This window comes from Chinchilla lanigera, unplaced genomic scaffold (genome assembly GCF_000276665.1).
Source record: "Chinchilla lanigera isolate Chin_1 unplaced genomic scaffold, ChiLan1.0 scaffold00001, whole genome shotgun sequence".
Classification (NCBI taxonomy): domain Eukaryota; kingdom Metazoa; phylum Chordata; class Mammalia; order Rodentia; family Chinchillidae; genus Chinchilla; species Chinchilla lanigera.
In genome coordinates, this window is record NW_004955402.1 from 63,340,418 (window position 1) to 63,364,211 (window position 23,794).

At 39.7% G+C, this 23,794-nt stretch overlaps 1 protein-coding gene across 2 annotated transcripts in view; it reads left to right on the plus strand.

Moving 5' to 3' along the window:
• Positions 1–5,890, plus strand: part of Adnp2 (ADNP homeobox 2) — a 33,720-nt gene extending 27,830 nt beyond the window's left edge. For both annotated transcript variants that reach the window (XM_005373127.2, XM_005373126.2), the window contains exon 4: positions 1,167–5,890. In XM_005373127.2, coding sequence (XP_005373184.1) covers positions 1,167–4,436 — 3,270 coding nt within the window. In that variant the 3' untranslated portion in view covers positions 4,437–5,890. The remainder of the gene's footprint in view (positions 1–1,166) is intronic.
• Positions 5,891–23,794: the final 17,904 nt, after the last annotated feature.

Sequence of the window (23,794 nt, forward strand, 5' to 3'; positions counted from 1 at the left end):
TTAGAGGGAGGTGGGATAGTATGTGTGGTTGTGACCATTGCATGAGGTCTAGAACCTGGGTTTTGGTCACTTGTGAGAAAACAGTTATGTAATGGTAAATGTTTAATGAGAGTAGGTGTTTTCTGGTTCACATGCTTCAAACTCTCATGACACAGATGTCCATGTGCCCTCCAGTCATCCCAAACAGCCAAATAGCAGTCTTCACTGATAGAGAACAGATGGGCCCCCAGTTGGTAGGCTGTTGTGTTAATGTCTGTTCTTAGGTCCTGAGCTTGTTGAATGCCCCCAAGTGTGCCTTAATAATAATTCCATATGATCAGTGCTACGACTATGGGCTTGTCCTTATTTCAGACTTTCCATAGCATTTTTTTTTTTTTATTACTGTTTATCAGTTTATTGGGCACCTGCATGCACTGAGTACCACTTGTTTGGCTCTTCCTGTTTCTAGTAGTAGGGCAGTTAGAATAAACAGTAATGAGTCTTACTTTGAAAGCCAGATCAGTTGTAGATGAATTCTAAAAGTTGTAGAATTTGAGTTAAAAATGACTTGTACTAAGAAAATGAGAATGAGTGCATGTGTGTTGGGGGTAACTTTCTCTTGCACAAAGTTAAATATGTAAGTTTATTTCAGTTGATGCAGTTAATTCAAAGTATAGGCTAAGTTCTAAGATATGTGGTTTTAAAGTATCGCTTAGACAGGTGTCAGGAAGCTGAATTTTGGGCCATATTCTATATTTTATGCCTACAAGCTATGAACAGTTGGTAGGTATTTAAATATTTAAGTGAAGAGGACAAAAGGAATACTTTTTGTGACATATAACAATTGTATGAAGTTGGAGTCAGTATCCGTAAATAGTTTCACTGAACCATAGCTGTGTCCAGACACTGTATTATTCATGGGTCCTTGTATACCCACCATGATGGCAGTGCAGAGGCTGGGTAGCTGCTGCAGAGATTGCATGCAAAGCTGACCAGCCTAAAGCATCATTGTCTATCCCTTCATGGAAAAAGCATCCAAGTCCTGGCTTGTAAAAACCATTGCTTGCTAGAGGTTGATAGTGGCAAAGAGTGTAACACATGAGAGGAAGGAAGAGCATGGCACACATACACCACAGGAAGGTGCCGTGGTAACTTTCTTCCTCTAAGACTTTTTTTTCTTTTGACAGAGATACCGAACAAAGCCATACTGTTGTAGTCTCTGCAAATACTCAACAAAAGTGCTTACTTCACTCAAAAATCATTTACATCGTTACCATGAAGATGAGGCTGACCAAGAGCTGGTGATCCCCTGCCCCAACTGTGCATTTGCCTCGCAGCCCAAGGTGGTGGGAAAGCACTTCAGAATGTTCCATGCCCCTGTTCGGAAAGTCCAGAACTACACAGTGAATTTTTTAGGTGAGACTAAACCTTCTAGGAGCGATGTGATAAGTTTCACATGTTTAAAATGTAACTTTTCAAATACTTTGTACTATAGCATGAAGAAGCATGTGCTGGTGGCCCATTTCCACTACTTAATTAACTCTTACTTTGGGCTGCGAACTGAGGAAATGGGGGAACAACCGAAAGCAAATGCTGTGCTTTCTGTGGACAAGATGGCCACATCTGACAGATACTACTGTAAAAAATGCAACGCCAATGCCAGCAGCCAGGATGCTCTAATGTATCATATCTTGACATCAGATATACACAGGGACTTGGAGAATAAGCTTAGATCTGTGATTTCAGAACATATTAAGAGAACTGGACTCCTGAAGCAAATGCATATTGCTCCAAAACCAGTGGCCCGGTTGGCCATACCTCCACACACCAGTGCTGCAGGCATCGCAGCCCCCCCTCCCTGCTTTCATCTTGCTTTGCCACAGAACAGTCAGAGCTCAGCTGTGGTACAGCCAGTGACGGTGGCCCCAGGCACGTCTGGGACACTTACCCATTCCTCACCTGCTGCTGCCCAGTCCCACGTGGCTCTAGTCTCCAGTCCTTTGCCTGTGTGCCAGAGCAGCCTCACTCTGCAGCCCTCAGCCCCTCAACCTGTCTTTCTTTCTCACAGGCTCCCACTTAATCAGCCTGTGAATCCTCCTGTGCTGCCTCTGAATCAGCCAGGTGGGTCTATAAATAAGTCTGTTGGAACAAGTGTCCTTCCCATGAGTCAAGCTGTCCGACCTGGAGTGTTACCCCTCACTCAGCCTGGGGGATCCATAAGCCGACCTATGAGGCCTGGTGTCCTGTCTGCCAGTCCCTCTGTCACCCCTGGGGTTCTGCAGGCTGTCTCACCAGGGATGATTTCTGTGGGTCGGGCGGCCCCATCAGGGGTCCTCCCTGCAGGCCAGATGACACCTGCTGGGGTTATTCCTGGACAGACAGCAACTTCTGGGGCTCTCCCAACTGGCCAGGTAGTCCAGTCCGGAGTTCTCCCTGTTGGTCAGACAGCCCCCTCTCGGGTTTTCCCGCCTGGCCAGACAGTTCCCTTAAGGGTTCTCCCTGCAAACCAGGTGGTCCCATCTGGGCTGCTCTCTCCTAATCAGACGGTACCCTCAGGTGTCGTCCCTGTGAACCAGGGTGTGAATTCTGGTGTTCTGCAGCTCAGCCAGCCTGTTGCATCAGGAGTTCTTCCTGTGGGCCCACCAGTGAGGCCTGGTGTGCTGCAGCTCAGTCAGTCTGTCAGCACTAGCATCTTGCCTGTCAGTCAGCCAGTGAGAGTGGGAACTTCGCAGAACACTACCTTCCTCACATCGGGCTCTATTCTTAGGCAACTCATCCCAACTGGGAAACAAGTGAATGGGATCCCCACCTACACGCTGGCTCCTGTGTCTGTGACTTTGCCTGTACCCCCTGGTGGCGTTGCAACTGTCACCCCACCCCAGGTGCCTGTCCAGCTTCTGCCGTCGGGTGCAGGCGGGCAGATGGCTAGTTCACTGCCCACTTTGCCCTCACCACAGGTGCTAGTGAATGCTGCCCAGAGTGTGTTTGTTCAGGCCACCTCGCCTGTGGTGGATACAAACCAGGTGCTCAAACAGGCCAAACAGTGGAAAACCTGCCGGGTTTGCAATGAGCTCTTCCCATCTAACGTCTACCAGGTTCACATGGAAGTGGCTCACAAGAACAGTGAGTCCAAGCTCTGCCTGGTTTGCAATGAGCTCTTTCCCTCCAACGTCTACCAGGTTCACATGGAAGTGGCTCACAAGCACACCGAGTCTAAGTCCAGTGAGAAACTTGAACCTGAAAAGCTGGCAGCCTGTGCACCCTTTCTGAAGTGGATGAGGGAAAAAACTGTCCGCTGCCTCTCCTGCAAGTGCATGGTCTCGGAGGAGGAGCTGATGCACCACTTGCTCATGCATGGCTTGGGGTGCTTGTTCTGCCCATGTACTTTCCATGACATTCGGGGTCTCTTGGAGCACAGCAGGGCTAAGCACCTTGGGAAGAAGAGGCTGCCTATGGATTATAGTAACAGGGGTTTCCAGTTGGACCTCGATGCTAACGGCAACCTGCTGTTCCCCCATCTTGATTTCATCACTATATTACCAAGGGAGAAGCTTGGGGAGCGGGAGGTCTACCTGGCTGTCCTTGCTGGGATCCACTCCAAGTCACTGGTGCCTGTGTATATTAAGGTGAGGCCTCAGCCAGAGAGCATGCCCAACAATCCCAGCAAACAGAAGCTGACCTGCCCCTTCTGTTTTGGCACCTTTGTGACAGCTGATGCTTATGAGTTGCACCTCAAGGAAAGGCACCACGTCATGCCAACAGTCCACACGATGCTCAAGTCTCCAGCCTTCAAGTGCATCCACTGCTGTGGGGTCTACACTGGAAACATGACCCTGGCAGCCATTGCCGTTCATTTGTTGCGTTGCAGAAGCGCTCCCAAGGACAGCAGCTCAGACCTGCAAATCCAGCCAGGTTTTATTGAGAGCAGTGATTTGGTGTTGGTCAACGGGGAGGTGATTCCTGATTCTACCTTTGCTATAAAGAGAAAGCTGCCAGATGGCCATTTGGGGGCAGAAGACCAGAGGGGTGGGGAGGAACCACCGCTTGTCGTAAATGCTGAGGCAGCCCCAGGTCTGGAGAAAGGGATAAGTGCTGTGCCTTTGAAGAGACAAAGGAATGAAAGTAGGACAGAGGGACTGGTGGCTAATGATGATGCACTCCAGGTTTTAGTATTAGATCCTAAAAAATACGAAGGGCGTTCATATGAGGATAAAAAGCAGTTTCTTAGAGATTATTTCCATAAGAGACCATATCCTAGTAGAAAAGAAATAGAACTGCTGTCTTCACTCTTATGGGTATGGAAAATTGATGTGGCTTCATTTTTTGGAAAAAGAAGATACATTTGCATGAAAGCAATAAAAAACCACAAGCCCTCTGTACTTCTAGGCTTTGATATGTCTGAACTTAAAAATGTTAAACACAGGTTGAACTTTGAGTATGAACCACAAAACTTGTAAGTCTGTAGTGCTAAGCAGTGGTTTTCAAATGAAGTTTTAAAGATGTTCTCCTTGGCTGTGTTGAGTTGTCAGTGTCAGTGTGTTTATGCTGCTCTTCAGGTATTTCAGGTGCTCAGAAAGACTTTTGTCAAGGAAATGAATAGTTCTTAAGATTTATTGTTTTCTGCAGTTTGATTTGTAACAGTTATTCCCCCTCTGCCATGTAAATTATATCTTTTGGTATTCCATGCACGCCTTGTTTTCTCAGTAGTGTCAATATCAAATGATAAAAAACTGAAATTACAGATACTTTTTTTTAATTTTAGGAAATTTCAGCTTGTTTGAAAATACTTGATTAGTTGAAAATTAAAGTACTGCTCTTCCTCAGCTTTTACAGGTAGTAGCTAATGACACATACTGTTTAGAGATGCAAGTACAGCCCTGTGACATGTATGATTCCTTACGGACACACTGCATAACTCTTGGTGATTGTTGTTTGTAAGCTGTTTGCTTATGGAATTATAATTTTGGTTTACACGTTTTCATTTTTGTCCTGATACCTTTTTGTTTTTTTAAATCTTAACTCATAGAAAACCAAATGTTTTCATTTATTAAAATATCTTGAGTCAGAGGTCTGGTGTGTAGCTCATAATCCCATTTTATAATTTATTTTATAAATAAAGTCATTACAGGAGCAGAAATAGGTTCCATCATACTTTGCCTTTTATTACAGTGACAAGTCATTTCTCCATTCAGAGGTAAGACAATGAATCTTTAGTGCCTTTAGAATAAACTTTGAGAAAATATACCCAGAACTCTTCTAGCCTGAACTGCTTATAAACTAGTAGGTGGAAGGGACCATGACACTCAGGAATGAAATTTCTACCCATGTATATGGTTTCAGGTATAAGATGAAGTGAATAGACCAAGAAAGTCCTCATGGTTGCGATTGTCAGGGCTAAGACATATTAGAACTGGGGAAATGGGGTTTCCTTTGGCCTAGTTGTCCAGGTGAATGGGACATCTGATTGCTGAAGAATCGCTGTTCTGTAAATGTCAGACCTCACTTTTTCCACACAATATAAAATAAAGCACCAGAACCAGTAATGTAGACTGCCAGTTTAGATCCTGAGTTGTGCTGCTGGTGATAACGCAGTGGAGGAGCCTGTCCAACATGTTCTCAGGTAGAAGTGTCTGGAGCATGTGACAGCCTCTGGGAAGTAGAACAGTGTTGCTATATGGACTTTAAAAAATATTAATGCTTGCATGTAATTGCTGTAATGTGCATTTGTGAGGCTGTTGTGAAACTGGTCTGTGACTGTTGGTGTACTCTGTTGTAAATTCAGAGAGCGCTTGTTGGACTTTATTTTTTTTTTAACCTGTTTTCAGAGTGTCTATTTTGAATTAAAATTTGTTATACTACTGCAAATAGAATTGCTTGTTTCTTTTAACATTAAAGCATTACAAAGAGCCAAGTGTGTAATGTTTACCTTCTCAGCTACTTAGAAGGCTAAGAAATGAGGATCACTTGAGTCTACAAGTTTGAGGCTAGCCGAGGCAGCATAGCAAGACCCTATCTCAAAAACAAAGTTAATATGACTCATGGGACACGTATACCACATTTATTCTCTAACGAGCATTACTTACAAGCCAGGAATGGTGCTGCATGCCTATAATCCCAGCACTTTGGGAAGCTGAGGTAGAAGGATTGCAAGTTCAAGCTTACCCTGGGCAACTTCATAACTTAATGAGACCTTATGTGAAAATAAGGGGGATGTAGTTCAATGTGAAGGTCCCTGGGCTCTATCCCTAGTAATGCCATTAAAGGGAGGGGGGAGGGTGTTAGGTTTACTTGTCATGTTGTAAAAATAAGCAAACTTTAAAGGGCTGATTAATTAGCAGAGTCACAAAATAGATATGGCTTGTATTAATTTTTTTTTGTTACTACAAAAAAATAGCAAGAAGGATTGTTTTGGGTCATGGTTTTGTAGGTCCAGACCTGAGGACTCAATCTGGTGGTAGCTTTCTAGCTGGCAGAGTCCTGAGGTAGTGCATGGCATTTCATGGTGAGACAGGTTGTGTGTGTGTGTGTGTGTGTGTGTGTGTCTGTCCTGGTTTCCCAGTAAAGCCACCAGAATTCAATCAACAAGTTTGCTTTGATAACCATAATCCTTATCACCTTCCAAAAGGTCTCACCTCTAAACACCATAGTCATATTTTCTACCCTCCTAATGCCTCACCCCTGGACACTTAAACTGTAGCATGATTAGAGATTACCAGTGTTTCTACAACTGAAGTCCCCAAAGTACCAAGGAACATACACAACTGGATATTGGTGTTGTGAAGTTTGGTCTTACTATGACTGCTCAGTGCCAGTGTGGAGGAGACCAAGTTTGCAGGTACTGGCAAAGGGTAATCTACTGCCCATTGGGGTTTAATCCTTGCCTGCCCTTTGTCATATATGTTAAGCCTTCTCAGCTGCACACTACAGAGATCTTGGGCCAGATAGTTCTTTGTGGTGACTGTGCTACCCACTGTATTCCTGGTCTTTACTTGCCAGGGACTAGTAGCATGCTATACCCTCACTGAGTCATCACTAAAAATACCACTTCCAAGTGACCGCTGGTGAGGAAGAAAGCCCTGAGAAGAACCATTACTACAAAGGTATTCTGATTTCTGATTATATTTTTGTTGTTGTACACCTTGATGCCAAATGTTGTAAATGTTGTTGTAGTTGCTGGTTACTAATAATTTTTAGTGATACAGATCAAAATTTATAAAAACTGAGCTTAAAAAAGAATATGTAGGTGTTTCTGTCAATGTAAATATGTGAATTTGTTACTGAAAATGGTGAAACAAGTTCAGATTAATGGTTTATAAGGGCTTATTAGTAAATAAACATTAAACACTTAATTGCTGGGAAGTGGGCTAAATAATAATTTCCATCCTTGGTTCTTACCCTGTGTTCTGGACTATCTCAGCATGTATCTACCCTTTATCATCCAGTCATACAAAATGGAAGGCCACACATTTTACACTTCAGGAAATTGTGATTGGTAACTTGCCCATGGTAGAACACTCATGAGGTGGGCAAATATGGGCTTTATCTGCCTAATGGATATGATGTGTTAGTACTACACCTGTATTCTTTAAATTTCATTGTAATCCTACTATGCAGGTATTACTATGTTACCTGTACCTTAGAGGCTCAGGTAGAGTGGCCAGCTGTTGTAGTTTGCTTAGGATTAGAAGGACTTCTCTGGTCTTGGAGTGCTAAAACTGAACCATCCCAGGCAAACAGGGATAACTTCATTGTCCCTCTCAAGTTTCATTTTACTTGCCCAGGATGAGAAGTCACTTAACAGTGATACAACACTATAATATCTTAAATTTTTCACTTGGTGTATCAAGATGTGTAGGGCATCCTGACTGGAGGTCTAGAGGATGATAACCATCCTGTTCTGATGATAACATCAACAATAATACAAGATGGTTGCTGGAGTACTTAGTATATGCCAGGTACCATTTGAAAGACTTTGGATAATAAACTTCGTGGTCTTATAATATTTGGTTAATGAAGAATGAAAGGGGGAAAGTCGTTGTGGAATCAGAGTAAGATGCACGTAACTTTACTATTTGAATATGTAGTAACTTCCCCTCTGTGACTTAGTCCCTGCTAAATTTTATTATCTAAGGAGTCATTTCCATCTATGAAATATTGCTAGAGATGTTTTTAGCTTTCAAAACTTGAGCTGAATTTCATTATCTTGTTGGTCATTGTAGTATTGATTTTCTCAAAGTAGCCTTTTTCCCAGGTGAGGTCACTATTAGCATTTGGTGCTCCTAATTCCATGCTTACTTGGTGGCGTATCTGCTGACTTGGCCTCTGCAGTTTAGGTTTTCTCTTGTGCAGATACTAAATCCAGATTCACAACTGTTCTAATTCTTGATAATTTGTCCTAATTTCTCAGTCTTTAATATTAACTGCACGTTTAAAAGTTTTATCAACACCAATGCAAAAGAATCTAAATGGAAAGGCTATTTTCATGTTCACAGTCACTGTACTGTAAGAACATACACGTCGCTATGGTAGCCAGAGGTTAAAGGGCAAATCCTAAACCCAGGAGTTTTTTAATTTGTGATTTGTGAACCATTTGAGTAAAAGGTATAAATGAGTGACTTACAAGGTTGGAAAACATTGAAGTCTAGGATATTACCAGATTTTTCGTAATGCGCAGGAAAAATGAGAACGTACGTCAAAGAACTATGATAATGACCCTTACTGAGGGGGCTGGGGTCTTGGAGTACTACCTCATAAAATGGGATAAAATAAAAATGAGCCACGGGCTGGGGATTTAGCTCAGCGGCAAAAGTGCCTGCCTGGCAAGCGCAAGGTCGTGAGTTCGGTTCCCGGTACCGGAAAAAAACCAAAAAAAAAAAAAAAAAAAAAAACACCATAAAATTATAAGCACCATGATTTTTTTTTTTTTTTTTTGGTGCTGGGAATGGTATGTGTATGTGCTTACACCTAGCCTTGTTTAATGTTTTTTTTCCTTTTTTTCTTTCTTTTCTTTTTTTTAGACAGGGTCTTGTTATAGTCCAGGCTGACCTTGCACCCTCAGTGATCCTCCTGCTTCAACCTCCTGAGTGCTGGGATTATAGATGTGTGCCACCACGCCTATTTGTTTGATTTTTTAAAAAAGAAAATACAATCTTTTTCAGAAGGGAAGCTTATCAGCAAGAATTTAAAATCTTAAATTATAAGCCAAATTTTGGCGGCCACATCATCATGTTTACTATGTATATGTCTACACACTTTCAGATACAGATTCAGAATTAGTTGCCATGAATTAGTGTGTTTAGAAAATGTGTAGTTTTCAACCTATAATTTGGAAAGTTTAATGTTAAGCAATTTATTACTTTTAGTAAGTAGAAAAAATAAAAAAACTGTTAGCAGTGATCACTGGTTTCCTTAAGATAATCTATATGCAATTGTAATGTCTGCCTCTAAAGACCCATAAAATAGCTGCCTGCAAGAACTCATAGATGAGTTACCTTGTTTCACATCTCCAGCCTCTCTCTAAGCAGCTTGTTGAAAATTGAAAGGGGGTAGAAACTGAGAAAACCATGTATCGGAAATAATGAAGATACAGAACTGAAAATTAACAGCAACTACAAAATCCACCTTGCCAACTCGTGTTAATGTGTCTCCCTGTGATGAGCTGTAAGTGCGTGGGAGGCAGTCCTGTGGGGCCAGGTTGGAGGCTTATTGGGGGAACATGGTCTGTGACTCCAGAGGAAAGAGTTTCATCCACTGTTTGCTGTTACCTTTTGTTTCTTGACTTCTAAAAACAATGTTAACTTCCTAAGAGGTGATTTTAAAGAAATTAGGCATTTTCCAAGGAAGGTAAAATTTGATTATTTTTAAAAGGCAATTTTGTGTGGCTCTTACTTATGCTATCAAGTTACTTGATTAAGTCTGTGTCATAAGACAAGTTATATTACAGGGAAGCTGTGCGGACTTTTGAAGTGTATCCAGGAATCCCCTGGTGAGCATCTGCTGTCCCCACTCCAACCACTAGACTTAGGTTTCTTATTGAAGGCCCAGGAGGAAGGTGGGTGCAAAGGCAGTGAGGGTTTTTATCATATTGAGTCTGAGGCTGGCACTTCAGCTGTGTCTAATTTACATGTTAAAAATTCATAATTTCATGCCAGAATTCCATGTTGCAGTTATAATAGGTCATTTCTAGGTCACTGTTTACTTCACTGCTGATGTTCCAGTTTTGTTCATAAGGGTGATAGTGACTATCTTTGTCTAATAAGCTATTAATTTAGAAGTGAGGGGTTTGGGGCATAGCTCAGTGGTGTAGAGCATTTGATTAGCATGCACCAAGCCTTGGGTTTGATCCCCAGCACTTATAAATAAATAAGTAAAAGTGAGTAGAGCACACAGCTGTCAACACAAATCCTGTAATTTCTCTGTGCATATTTTCTCTATGCATATCTTTTCATCAGTTTCTGGACTTGCAACTGGTTAGATGACTGAAGGTGAATGTTGACATACTAATGGGCTGGTGGTATATGTCAGTGGTAGAATATTAGCCTAGTATCTATAAGGCTTTGTGTTCTATCCCCAGCATTGGACATTACCCCCAACCTCATAGGTGAGTTGCTACAAAATGTTAAATATGGATTCAGTTCATTATTTTAAAAAACAACATGAAAAATGGTAAATTCTGTTTGAGACCTGACTAATGAAAAAGTTAGTAATAAAGATTAGGGACATTGTTGTGTCTATAGACTTTTACCTATTTAAGTCCTACTTGGAAATCCTTCAGTGCATCTGTACAACTGTACACTGTTGAGAGATTTCTTTCCTTTGGCCTTTCTGAACCACCACAATAAGGTCCTGTTGGTGGTAGCCCTTGGAGAACTCAGTGCCAGAATGACTTTAATTTCATTTAAATATTTATTTAACACATCGGTTTTAAAAAATCAAAACTGCCAAAGAAGGATAAACTCGAGGCTTTTACAGGTAAAATGGATGTAACTAGAGGTCATACTTGTAGGTGAAATAAATCAGATGTGCATGTGTAAACATCGTATTGTCTCCATAGTGCAAGAAATCAGAAGAGTAGATAAAATCTGAAAGTTAAAATAGATACTGTGAAAGGGAAAGAAACTGCTCAAAGGAAAAGAACAACCTGGATGGAGGAAGGGAAAAAAGCATACACACACACACACGCATACACACACACACGATAGCTAAGATAATATTGAAGTTAATGCTTAATTATTTGATCAGTTTTGCATGCTGATATCTTGTCATCTGAACAACTACTTTGAAGATAACAATATGCAATATAACAACCATTGTTAATTTCCTATCTTGTTTTGAATGTTAGTTTTTTTTAAATTTTTTATTCTCTTTAAAAATATCAAGCTGCCCCTTAATGCTAATGTTACGTACTGCCAACAGTGTTTTTCATTATTAAAGCATTAAACTTTTTGTTTGCAGACTTTTTCCTAAACCTTGTTTGTACATAATACTTCTAGGAATAATACTGCAGACCTCTCCTCCAAAAGCAGCACAGTATCTCTGGATGAGCTGGATTGGTTATGATCCTCCTCCCATACACACACACTCTCAGGAGTAGAAAGATACTTATAAAATACGAACAGCACCTTAAGACCCAATAAAACAAGGTTAAGTGGCTTCAACTGTTAAATACAGTGAAGACTGCAAAGGTAGTTAATACCCTTGAGTTTATTGTATTGATTCTTTTAAAAAACTTCAAATCTGCTAACCTTTCTGTATATCTGCCTCATTTAATGACTTTAGTATAAGGTGTACTTTTGTTTACAAGATAAGAGTAACCTATTTTTTTTTGTTTTCAAGTAACATTTTATTTCAGTCAACATGTGAGTTTTTATTTAAAAAGTTAAACTAGAGTCACATAACATTGTACATTTTTAAATTTTAAAAATAAAAGAATGAAAACATAAACATACATTTACAAAATAACACAAGAACAATACAAGCAATACTGAAATTCAGACAGTGATAGGAAATTAACAATGGCTATTGTATTACATATTGATCTCTTCAAAGTGGTTACTCAGGAAAATAAATATAGACATGTAAGATCAAATAATTAATGATTCACTGTTCCTTTCAATAAAGCAATAAAGGTCAGTAGTAAAACTATGTTAGCTATCTTGTATATACATATATACATAATTTCCCCGTTCTTTTCTCTTTTCCATCATTCCAGTTGCTCTTTACTTTTGAGCAGTTTCCTTTCGTTTCACAATGTCTATCATACCTCCTAATTTCAATCTTTCAGGTTCTTACACTAGTAAGACAATATATTGTTTACACATGCAGGTCTGATTTATTTCACTTGAGTGTGGTCTCTAGATGCATCCATATACAAGCCTCGAGTTTATCTTTCTTTATAGCTGAGTGATACTCCCTTATATAAAAATATGACAACTTATTTATCCATTCCTCAGTGGTTGGACATTTGGGTTGCTTCCATGATGGAACTATTACAAATTGCACTGCTGTAAACATGGATGCATATATATTGCTATCGTATGATGTAATCAATTCTTCTGGGAAAATAGCCAGAAGGGGAATAGCTGGATTGAATGGGACCTCTAGACCTAGTTTGCTGAGGAATCTCCAAACTGATTTCCACAGTGGTTGCACCAGTCTGCACTCCCACCAGCAATGCAGAAGAGTTCCTATTTTTCCACAGCATTGCCAGCATTTGTTATTGGTTGATTTCTTAATGATAGCCATTCTTTCTGGGGTGAGATGAAATCGCAGTGTTGTTTTAATATGCATTTTTTGAATGGCTAATGATGTTGACCATTTTTTCATGTATTTATCATTTGTATTTGTTTATCTGAGAAGTGCGTATTCATCTCAGATGCCCATTTTTGGATTGGGTCTTTGAATTGTGGGGGGGCTCATGTTTTTTAAGTCTTTATATGTTCTAGATAGAAGTCTTTTGTCCAAGGGACAGTCAGCTAAATTTTTTTTCCCAATTTGTGGGTTTTCTTTTTACTCTTGTTGGTGATTTCTTTAGATGTGCAAAAACTTTTCAATAAGATGAGATCCCAGTAATTGATTCTTTGAAGTATTTCCCGTGCGGTTTGGTGTTTGTTCATGAACTCTCTGCCTACCCCTATGTCTTCAAGATTTTTACCTACTTTCTCTTCCAGTAGATGTAGTGTTTCTGTTTTAGTATTGGGATCTGTGATCCATTTTGACTTGAGTTTGTTGCGTGGTGATAGACTTTGGTCTATTTTCAGTCTTCAGTGTGTGGCAAGCCAGTTTATCCAGTAACATTTATTGAAGAAGCTCTTTTTTCCAGTGAACTTCTTGGCCCCTTTGTCAAAGATTACATGGCTGAGTGTGTTTGTGGTTGTGGCTATTTCTTCCAGTCTGTTCCGTTGATCCTCAGGTCTGTGTTTTAGCCAGTACCATGTCGATTTTATTACAGTAGCTTTGTAGTATAATTTCAGGTCATGGATTGTGATTCCACCTGGCTTATCTTTGTTGCCCAGGATTGCTTTTCTATTCTGGGTTTTTTCTGGTTCCAGATGAATTTTAGGAAGTTTTCTCTAGATCTGTGAGGTATGTTAATGGTAATTTAATGGGAATTGCATTGAATCTGTACAATTTTGGGAGATTATGGCCATTTGCACAATGTTGGTTCTTCCTATCCATGAGCAAGGAATATCTTTCCATTTACTAAAATCCTCTTCAATCATTTTTTTTCAGAGTACTGTAGTTTTTGTACAGGCCATTTACTTGTTAGATTGATTCCTAAATATTTCAATTTCTTGGATGTTATTGTGAAAGGTATGGTTTCCTTAATTTCTCTCTCAGTCAGTTTGTTGTTTGTGTATGGTAATGTTATTGATTTTTTAGTGTTGACTTTGTATCCAACTACAATATTGAATTTGTTGATTAATTCAAGGAGTCTCCTTGTGGAGTTTTTGGGATCTTCTATATAGAGTATCATGTCATCTGCAAATAGTGCTGATTTTACTTCTTCCTTTCCTGTCCTTATTCCTTTTATCTCTCATGTCTTAATTGCTTTGGCTAATGCTTACAAAGCTGTGTTGAATAGGAGTGGTGACAGTGGACATCCTTGTCTTGTTCCTGATTTTAAAGTGAAAGCTTTTAGTTTTTGTCCATTTAGTATGATGTTGGCTGTTGGTTTATCATAGATGACTTTGATCAGGTTGAGGTAAAGACCATCTATTGCTCTTTTCTGTGGGATTTTTATCATGAATGAATGTTGGACTTTGTCGAAAGGTTTTTCTGCATCTATTGAGATGATCATATGGTTTTTGTCTTTGGCTCTATTGATATGGTGTTTAACATTTATTGATTTGCGTATGTTAAACAAACCCTGCATTCCTGGAATGAATCTAACTTGGTCATGGGTATGATTTTGTTGATGATTTGCTGCATTCTCTTTGATAGTATTTTATTGAGTATCTTTGCATCTGTATTCATTAGGGAGATTGGTGTGTAGTTCTCTTTCTTTGTTGGGCCTTTCTCTGGTTTTGGTATCAGTATAATACTTGCCTCCCGAAATGAGTTAGGGAGAATTGCTTCCTTTTCAGTTTCATTGAAGAGTTTGAGTAGTGTTGGCATTAAATCTTTTCTGAATTTCTTACAGAATTCTGCTATGAATACATCAGCACCTTGGCTTTTCTTTGTTGCTAAGTTTTATATCACATTTTCAATCTCATTAATTGATATTGGGTTCAGGATTTTTATATCTTCTTGATTGAACTTTGATAATTGCTACCTATCTACGAATTTGTCGATTTCTTCTGAGTTTTCTATCCTATGGGAGTAAAGTTTTTCAAGTAGGTAGTAATGATCTTTTAAATTTTTATAGGATCTGTAGTGATTTAATCCTTTTCATTCCTTATTGCATGGATTTGAGTTTTTTCCTTTTTTTGATAAGGTTGGCTAGGGGTTGATAAGTTTTATTTATTCTTTCAAAGAACCAGCTCTTTGATTCTTTGATTTTTTTTGTAGTGTTTTCTTTATCTCAATTGCATTAATTTCTGCCTGAATGTTTATAATCTCCTCCCTTCTTTGGGCTTTAGGTTTGACTTGTTCTTTTTCTAAAAGTTTGAGGTGCAGCATTAGGCTATTTATTCTCTGTTTTCCTTATGTGTGAGTTCACTGCTATAAGTTTCTCTCTAAGGACTGCTTTCATTGCATCCCATGGATTTTTGAAAGTTGTATTTACATTTTCGTTTATTTGTTGGTATTTTTTAATTTCCTCTTTCATTTCTTCTGTAACCCATTGGTTGTTCAGGAGGTTCTTATTTAATTTCCAAATGTTTATGGAGTTTTTGGAGTTCCTTTTGTCATTAATTTCCTATTTTGTTGCACTGTGTTGAGGTAATATGCATCGGATAATTTCACTGCTTTTGCATTTAGTTAGGTATGCTCTATGGGCTAGAAAGTGGTCTGTTTTAGAGAATGTGCCATGTGCAGCTGAGAAAAATGTGTATTCTGATGTTGTGGGGTAGAACACTCTGTATACATCTACTAAGTCCTTTTGTTTGCAGATTTGGTTCAGATCTGTTACTTCTTCCCTAATTTTTTTTGTCTAGTTCACCTATTTCTTTGTGTCAAAGGAGTGTTTAAGTCCCTTATTACAGTAGTATTATTATTCGGTTTTTCATTAAGATTTGTCATATAGTTTGGTGCACCCATATTTGGTGCATACATGTTTATGATTGTTATCTCTTCCTCTTGCAGTTTTCCCCTAACAAGTATGTAGTGACCTTTATCTCTTTTGATTGTTTTTGCTTTGAAGTCTACATTGTCTGCAAACAGAATAGCTAGCTATCCCTGCTTTTTTCTGGGTTTCTGTTGCATGGACAATTGTTTTCCATCCTTTGACTTTCAGTTTATGGATTTCCTTTTCAGTAAAATGTGTTTCCTGTATACAGCATATCATTAGATTTTGTTTCTTAATTCACTCTGCCAGTCTGTTTCTTTTGACTGATGAATTGAGGCCATTTACATCAATGGTTATAACTGATATGTGTTGGCATATCTTTGTCATGTTATTTACTTGCTGTTGGTTTCCTACTTTTTCTCTCTGTTTAATTGCTTGCTTTGCTTGAGGGTTCTTTTGTATTGTTGTTCTTGAAAATGTCATTGTTTTTGTCTGTCTAGAATATCTTTTAGTACTGCTTGTAAGGTTGGTTTGGCACTCATGAGGTTCTTCAATTGTTCTTTGTTGTGGAAATATTTTTTTTCTGTTAAATTTGAAGGATAATTTTGCAGGATACATCAATCTTGGTTGGAAGCTGTTTTGTCTTGGGACCTCTAATACTTCAAGCTCTTCTCAATTGGATGGTTTGTGTTGAGAAATCTGCTGTGATTCTAATGTGCTTTCCTTTATAGATGATCTGTTTCTTTTCTCTAGTGGCTTTTAATATTCTGTTCTTTTGCTGTATTGTCTGGCATCTTGGTTATATGTCTAGGTGTAGTTTTATTTTGGTTATGACTCATTGGAGTTCTATATGCCTCATTTACATGTACGCCAGAATCTTTTTCCATGCTTGGGAAATTTTCTGCTAGTAGGTCTGCAAATACTCCTTTTATGTCATTTGTGTTGCCTTCTGCTGTTTCATTGACTCCTATTAGTCCTACATTATTTCTCTTTGCCTTGTCTTGCAGCTCTTGAATTGATTTTTCCTGGTTCCTTGTTGGTTGTAAGAGATATTTTCTTTCATGGTTGTTAGCTGCCATGCTGTCTTCAAAATCTGAAATTCTGTGTTTGGCTTCATTTAAGTGGTTTTGCCAGCTTTTAATGGAAGTTTTGATTTCCTGGCTATCTCTTGGAATCTGTTTCATGCCCTCTAATTCATTAATATATTGTTCCTTTAATGTTTCCATCAATTTCCTGTGCTCATCTATTTTTTTATTATATGTCTCCTTCAGATGTGTTGAGCACTTCTTTCATTGTTGTCATTTCATTTTTTAGCTGAGAGATTATTTCTGATCTGATGTCTTCTCTGGTCTGATGGAATTGTTTCTTTACTTCCATTGCAATCATTTCAGCAATTTCAGGTGTGTGCTTACCAAGTTCTCCTATGTCAGTATCTCCTGGACTTGTTCTGGGTGGGGTGCAGTTCTGAGATTGCATTTTAGTCCTTCATCTTGTCATTTTTGATGCCAGAAGCTGAGCACCCAGTTTCTCTCTTCCCTGGCAGCTCAGCAAAGGTCGCTAGTGTCCCTAGTTTTCCTGGTGGTCAGACTTGCCACTCAGTGGCTGCCAAGATGGGCTGCTCACTCTGGGGTCTTCTGGCAGTTGGTGGAGTGTACCTAGTTCTCCAGGCCTCAGATGTGAACTGGGATGCCGGTGGATCACAGGTCTCCTGCTCTGTTCTTCGCTAGCAGGTGGGGTCTACCTGGTTCCTTCGGCATTCAGCCATGAACCGTGATGTTAGCAGATTGTGGACTGCCTGATTCCGTGTCTTTAGGCAGCTTGGGGCATGCACAGGAGCCAGATGCAGGCTGCCCTTGTGGTGATCATGGACCTCCTGCTTCTGTGTCCTTTAGGGGTCAGGGTGCGTGCAAAGCCCCAAGATAAGAGTATGTAAAATCTGAAAAAGATGAGGTTAAAATAAGTTGACTACTTATTTTTGTAAAATATGAGAACTATTTGTGTACATATAGTGTATTAGTCAGCTTTCCAGTTGGCTGGGACACAGTGTCTGAGCCCCACAACTTAAGAAGAGTGGTTTATTTTGTACATGTTTCTAGAGAGGCCTTGGCCAGCTAGCTTTGTCATGGAGGAAGGGTATGACAGAGCAAAACTGCTTATGTTATGGCTTCTGGGATGCAGAGCAGGGGAACAGTGCCAGGGAGGAAGGGATCAGAAACCATATATAGTACCCAAGGTCATGCCTCCATGGCCCATGCAGACATATCCAGAAGTGTGTTTTACTAATCCTGTGGGTGGCTCCCAGTCTAATCAAAGTGACAGTTGAGTTGAACCTGCACATATAGGTTTCTAAAATTTGTCAAAATCAGTGATGCAGCAATAATTCAAATCTATCTCTTAGCACCATAGGCTGTTGGGAGTGTATATGGTAAAATGTATTTTGGGTCCATGTTCACCCTCTGTTCTGATCCACTGAATGCAATACCTTCCCTAAGATTTAAACTCTGATTCTTTGGCAGATGCTGATGTAGAATGAAAAAGATAGTAACTAGGTCAAATAGCTTTTTTTTTTTAATCTGATGCAAATTCAGTTGGCATCTGGCTATCTGAATAGCCTAATTTAAAATCCAACTATCATAGTAATTTAAATATGTGGCTATATCTTAGTATTTAAATATATGGCTATATCTTAGTGTTTAAATTTCAGCAGTGTTTGAAGTATAAACTGAATACACCATATCTCTCATAACCATAAAACTTGTCAACTCTAGTTAGGTACTCAAAACCCCTGCCTGTAGATTTGTTTTATAAGAAAGAAACACTATTTTACAGTGAAATAATTTTGTATTTTGCACTTACGAATAGAATCTTTAGTTTTTAACAATTCTTTAAGAGCAGCATTTATTATTAGCTTGATAATTTGAAAAGCAGAATTATTTTCACCTAGAATGATTTTTTTTTTTTTTTTAAAGCTGATAGGGGTTGCTAAGTAATGGTAAACATTGATAAACTTGGGGCTTTTACTCATTTGCTTCCATTAACATCATGATGCACTCAGGAACAAATTCATGTACTCAGATGTGGTTAGCTAGCTGTATCACATGGCCTTCAGGGAGTCTGTCAAACACAAATGATTTATTGCTTCATATGTTCTGGCTGTAAGCTCTTCTCAAGTCGCAGGTGAGCAAGGTAGCATGTGGAAAGGAATGATTGTGCAAGAGTCTGAAAGGAGAGAGGGAAGCTCCAAACTGATAGGCCAGCTGGGGCCAGGGCAAATGTTGGGTGTTGAAACCACAAGGGTGTACTCACTTATTTCCTGCAGCCAGTTTGTCTCTATTACTGATTGATGGTCTACATCCCTATTAGGTCTTGTCTGTTAGGAGAAACTTGAGCACAAGGTCTTGCCCTCTGGGAGCTCCCATACTTGGATCTGTACTCCTGTGTCCCATACACACCATGGGTGGGACTGGGGAGAGGAGATTAGGTTTTGTCAAAGCAGGTGGCAGAAAAGCTGCATCTTCAGAGTGAGGGGACTATGCAGGCAGAGTGCTGCCTGTTCAGGACAGCACCAGTATGAGATGACTCTAAGGGAGCCATTCCAGGGGGGCACCACCCATTTGAGGAGTTCTAGAAAGATGGTGGCAAAAGAATTGGACTTAAGGGTTTTAAATTCAGGGCTGGGATTAGATCTGATAAACTGAGAGGTTCTTGTAATTTTGCTAGATAAGTGAAGTTGATAAAACCAGCATGGCAGTTAAGCATCCAGAGCTCTAACATCCTTTTACCCTTCTCCATTACTTTCTCTTGGTCCTGCACTGAGGAGCTGGGGTCTGTGGGCGGAGAAAGGGGGTTGCAGTGCCCAGAGCTGGCTGTGGAGTCTAGGAAGATGAGAAAGGTCCACAGTGTGGGGAGGTTGGACACTTACCAATATACCTGGTTCAGGGTTTTCTGTAGAAAGGGCTGAGGGACTGGGAGGTATGCAGGGTTGTGAAGGCCAGTTGTGCAAAAGGACTTGTAGGGTGTGTATGGCTTAGAGATGAGGGAGGAGGTTGGTTGTGCTGAGGGGAGGGTGGTGCTGAGGGCAAGGAGACTGATCAACAAATACATGTATTAAGGATAATTGAAATGTTTCTTGCAAATAAGGAAAGAGAAAAATGGTAGGTTAAACCTGTAGAATTGGATTAAAATGGGAGGCAGTGGTATCAGCATCTGTAGTTAGAAACTGGTGGAGATACAAATGTGCACATGTATGTGTGTGCACGTATATATGAGAGAGATTGTTTTCAGGAGCACCCCCAGACTTGACAAGGTCCTAAAAGGACCCACAGGACCCTGATGTTGCTTTTACTTGTGCTGTAATCTCTTACAAATGCTTCAGGCCAGCAGCTCTTGAGGTAGGGTCTAGAGGAAGGCAGATCTGAGAATCAGAGTGGCCTCTTCCTGGGGAAGTCATATGGATGTTCTTAACATCCAGCCAGAGGGCTGTGACATGAGTTAAGTGCCCTCACGAAGGGCCTTCACGGCATCTGAGGCCTGCATGGTAATTGGGGCATTAGTCTCACAAGTGCACAGAAGGCTCCAGATCCCAGAAGGAAAGTAGGTTGACTTTCAGTCGTAGTGTTCTACAGATCGTGTGACTTGATGAGCACATCCCTAGGGCATACTCCCAGGAGACAGCTGACCACCTGTTGGGGAGACAGGCCCTTCTGGGGATGCACAGGGGCATGAGTAGCTCAGGGCCATGGCTGGCTCTTTCTGCACTCATATGTACGTGTGTGTATGTTACTGCACACTGCATGATTCCCTAATGTTGCCCTCACATGTGGGTGTGATACCCTAATTCTGCTCTCAGGAACAAGGAACATCCTCAGAGCTCAGATCTTTTCTTCTGAACACTGTCCTCCACAAGGGGAGCCTACATGCCTTTAAGAAAAGGCTGATTTTGTGTCTGAGGCAGGCAATGTGCAACAGGAAGTGGAAGGAGGGAAATGCTCTGAGAATGGTGGGTAGAGTAAGGTATACAGAGGCTTGAAGAGGCTTTTACTAGTCAAATATTTTAATATCAAGATGATGACAGTGTATTATATGAATAAATAGAAACCCATGAGTTTATACTCATATAAAGAATATCTTGAAAAACTGATGAAGAACACGATATATCCTTAGCTTCAGAATATCTCCCTATAAAATACTGAAGAGCTCCAAAGGGAAAAGAATGTCTTCACAATGAGCAAGGCTGGCACACACCACCTTCCTGTAGGGAGCAGAGCCACCTGTCAGGGCCCTTGAGTCTCTGCAGTAGTTCCTGGCAAGGGTGTGTTACCATGAGTGCTATTAGACAAGACCAAATGGAGAGAGATGTCACACAAGTACTGCCCTGTGATCTTCAAGTATCAAGGTCATGTAGAGTCAGGACTGGCTAAGAACTGTTTGAGAGCCAAGGACACTGAAGACCAGTAAGTACAACAGTGACTCAGAACTGTATCCTTTTGTTATATAGGATGTAACCCAGATGACTGGTAAAACCTGAGTAGAAGGGCTAGAGGGTTGTAGCTTGTTGGTATTAATTTTGTAACTCATAATCGTGGCTATGTAGGAAAATGTCTTTGTGGAAATAGCAGTTGCGGGTCTAGGGCAGTGGTGGAGAACCTACGGCACATGTGCCAGCAGACTGTTATCACTGAAAGCTCTAAAAGGTTTGCTGTCACTGATCTAGGATGTTGGTTTGGGTCTTACTCTATAGCTCTTTGTGCTGTCCTTGAAACCTTTCTGTGATACTATTTTCAGAGGAAAAAGTGAAAACTGAAACCTCAGAAATGTTTCTACCTTTTGGTTAATTTCATGCCTAGGGATCTATCCTAAGGGAATAATCCAAAATCTAAGCACAGCTTCCTACTGCTTGTGATTTTTATATTAGGAAAACTGGAAATAACCCAGTGTTTATTGGCAAGAAAATGGGAAACTTAATTTAGGTATCTCCTTACTTTGCAGCTATTAAAAGTACTATTTTGGAAGAACTTTTATCACCATGGGAAAAATGTTACATAAGAGCTGTACCATTCTGTGTAGAATCTCAATTATCTAGTAACAAGTTATCTTTGACAGCTTTTAAAGAAACATGAAAACAACAACAGTAATTATCTTATATACTGTCTGTGGGGTTTTTAATTTCTTGACTTTTTATATATATTTTATTTTAAAGAGAATAAGAAAAAAGAACAGTAACAAAATACCAATAGTATAGACAAAAACAAAACAAAGCAAAACCAAAAATGATACAAGGTTTCAGAACAAAATGATAGGAATTAACAGTGGCTATTGTATTACATATTGTTATCTTCAACGAAGTTGCTTAGATTACCAGATGTAATATAAGAATGAAACCATTAAAGAGAATAAAAGTTAAAAACAAAAAAGTTAGAAATAGTACAGAGTTTCACTAGACAAGATGGTAGGAATTCACAATGGTTGTTATATTGCATATTGTCTTCAAATTAGTCGTTCAGATTACCAGATATAACCACGCAAAATTGGTCAAAAAGAAAAAAAGTTAGGCATTAACTGTTCCTTTCAATAAACCATTAGATTTCAGCAGTACAGTTGTCCCAGCTCTTGATATTTTTTAAATTCCCCAAAATGAGGCTGCTATTCTTACAATAGTAGAAAATGTAAGATGCTATAACACACACACACACACACACACACACACACACACACACACACAGCCTGCTGTCTCTCAGGAAGCTTTCAAATTCCCAAGGAACAGTGCTGTGGCTTGGCATGGTGTGTCCCCAGAGACTCATAGTGGAGCCTGGTCTCATTGTGGCAACACCAAGAGGACCTGGAGGAGGCAGTGTCCAGTGGGAGGTCCATAGGAGAATGGCTTTGCCTCTCTGGGGTGGGTTATTTGTCATGGGACCCTTAACAAGTTCCCTAGAGAACCAGCTGTAAAATCCTGAGCCTGGCCTCTGAGTTGCTATTTGGCTTTCTGCTACTGATGTGGTATCTGCACTGGTCCCTGTACCTCATACACACTTCCACCGTGATGCTAGCCATGGAAATGTGATCTGAGTAAGCCTTTAATTTTAAGTGACTCAGGCACGAACGGTTATTCTTAGTAACAGAAAATGGGCTCATAAGAATTTCTTGATTTTTAAAATTTATTTTTATTTTAAAGATAAAAGAACCAACACATATTAATAAGCATAGACATAAATAAAGCAACATAAAAACAATAAAAGCAATACAGAGTTTCAGACAAGGTGATAGGAAATTAACAATAGTTGTTAGCTTCAAATTGGTTACTCAGATAAACAAATATAGGAATGCAAGAATCATTGAACAATTAAACATTAACTATTCCTTTCAATAAAGCAAAAGAAATTAGTAGTACAATTATCTTAGCTACCTTGTGTATATATAAATTCATATTTTCTTCCCTTCTTTCATTTCTTATTTTCCTCATCCCAGGCCTTCATTCTTTTTGAGCAGCTTCTTTCCCTTACACAGTATCTATTGTACCTGTTAGATTTTATTTACTCTTTCAGGTTCTTACACTGGGGAGACAATACAGTGTTTACACATGTGAGTCTGATTTATTTCATTTATGAGTAAGGTCTTTAGATGCACCCATTTACCTATAAAAGCCTTGAGTTTATCTTTCCTTATAGGTGAGTAATATTCCATTATATAAAAATACCACCTTTTATACCCATTCCTTGGTTGATGGGGATTTGGGTTGATTCCATGATTTAGCTATTACAGATTGTGCTGCTGTAAACATGGGTGCACATATATTGCTCTGGTATGCTGCTTTTAGTTCTGGAGAAATACCCAAAAGGGAAATAGCTGGGTTGAACCGGACCTCTAATCCTAGTTTTTTGAGGAATCTCCAGACTGATTTCCAAAGTAGTTGCACCAGTCTACACTCCCACCAACACTGGAGAAGAGTTCCTATTTCCCCCCACAGCCCCTCCAGCATTTGTTATTGGTTGATCTCTTGATGATAGCCATTCTTTCTGGGGTGAGATGGAAACTCAGTGGTGTCTTAATTTGCATTTTTGAATGACTAATGATGTTGAACATTTTTTTTGTGCATTTATTTGCCCTTTGTATTTCTTTATCTGGGAAGTGTATATTCATCTCAGATGC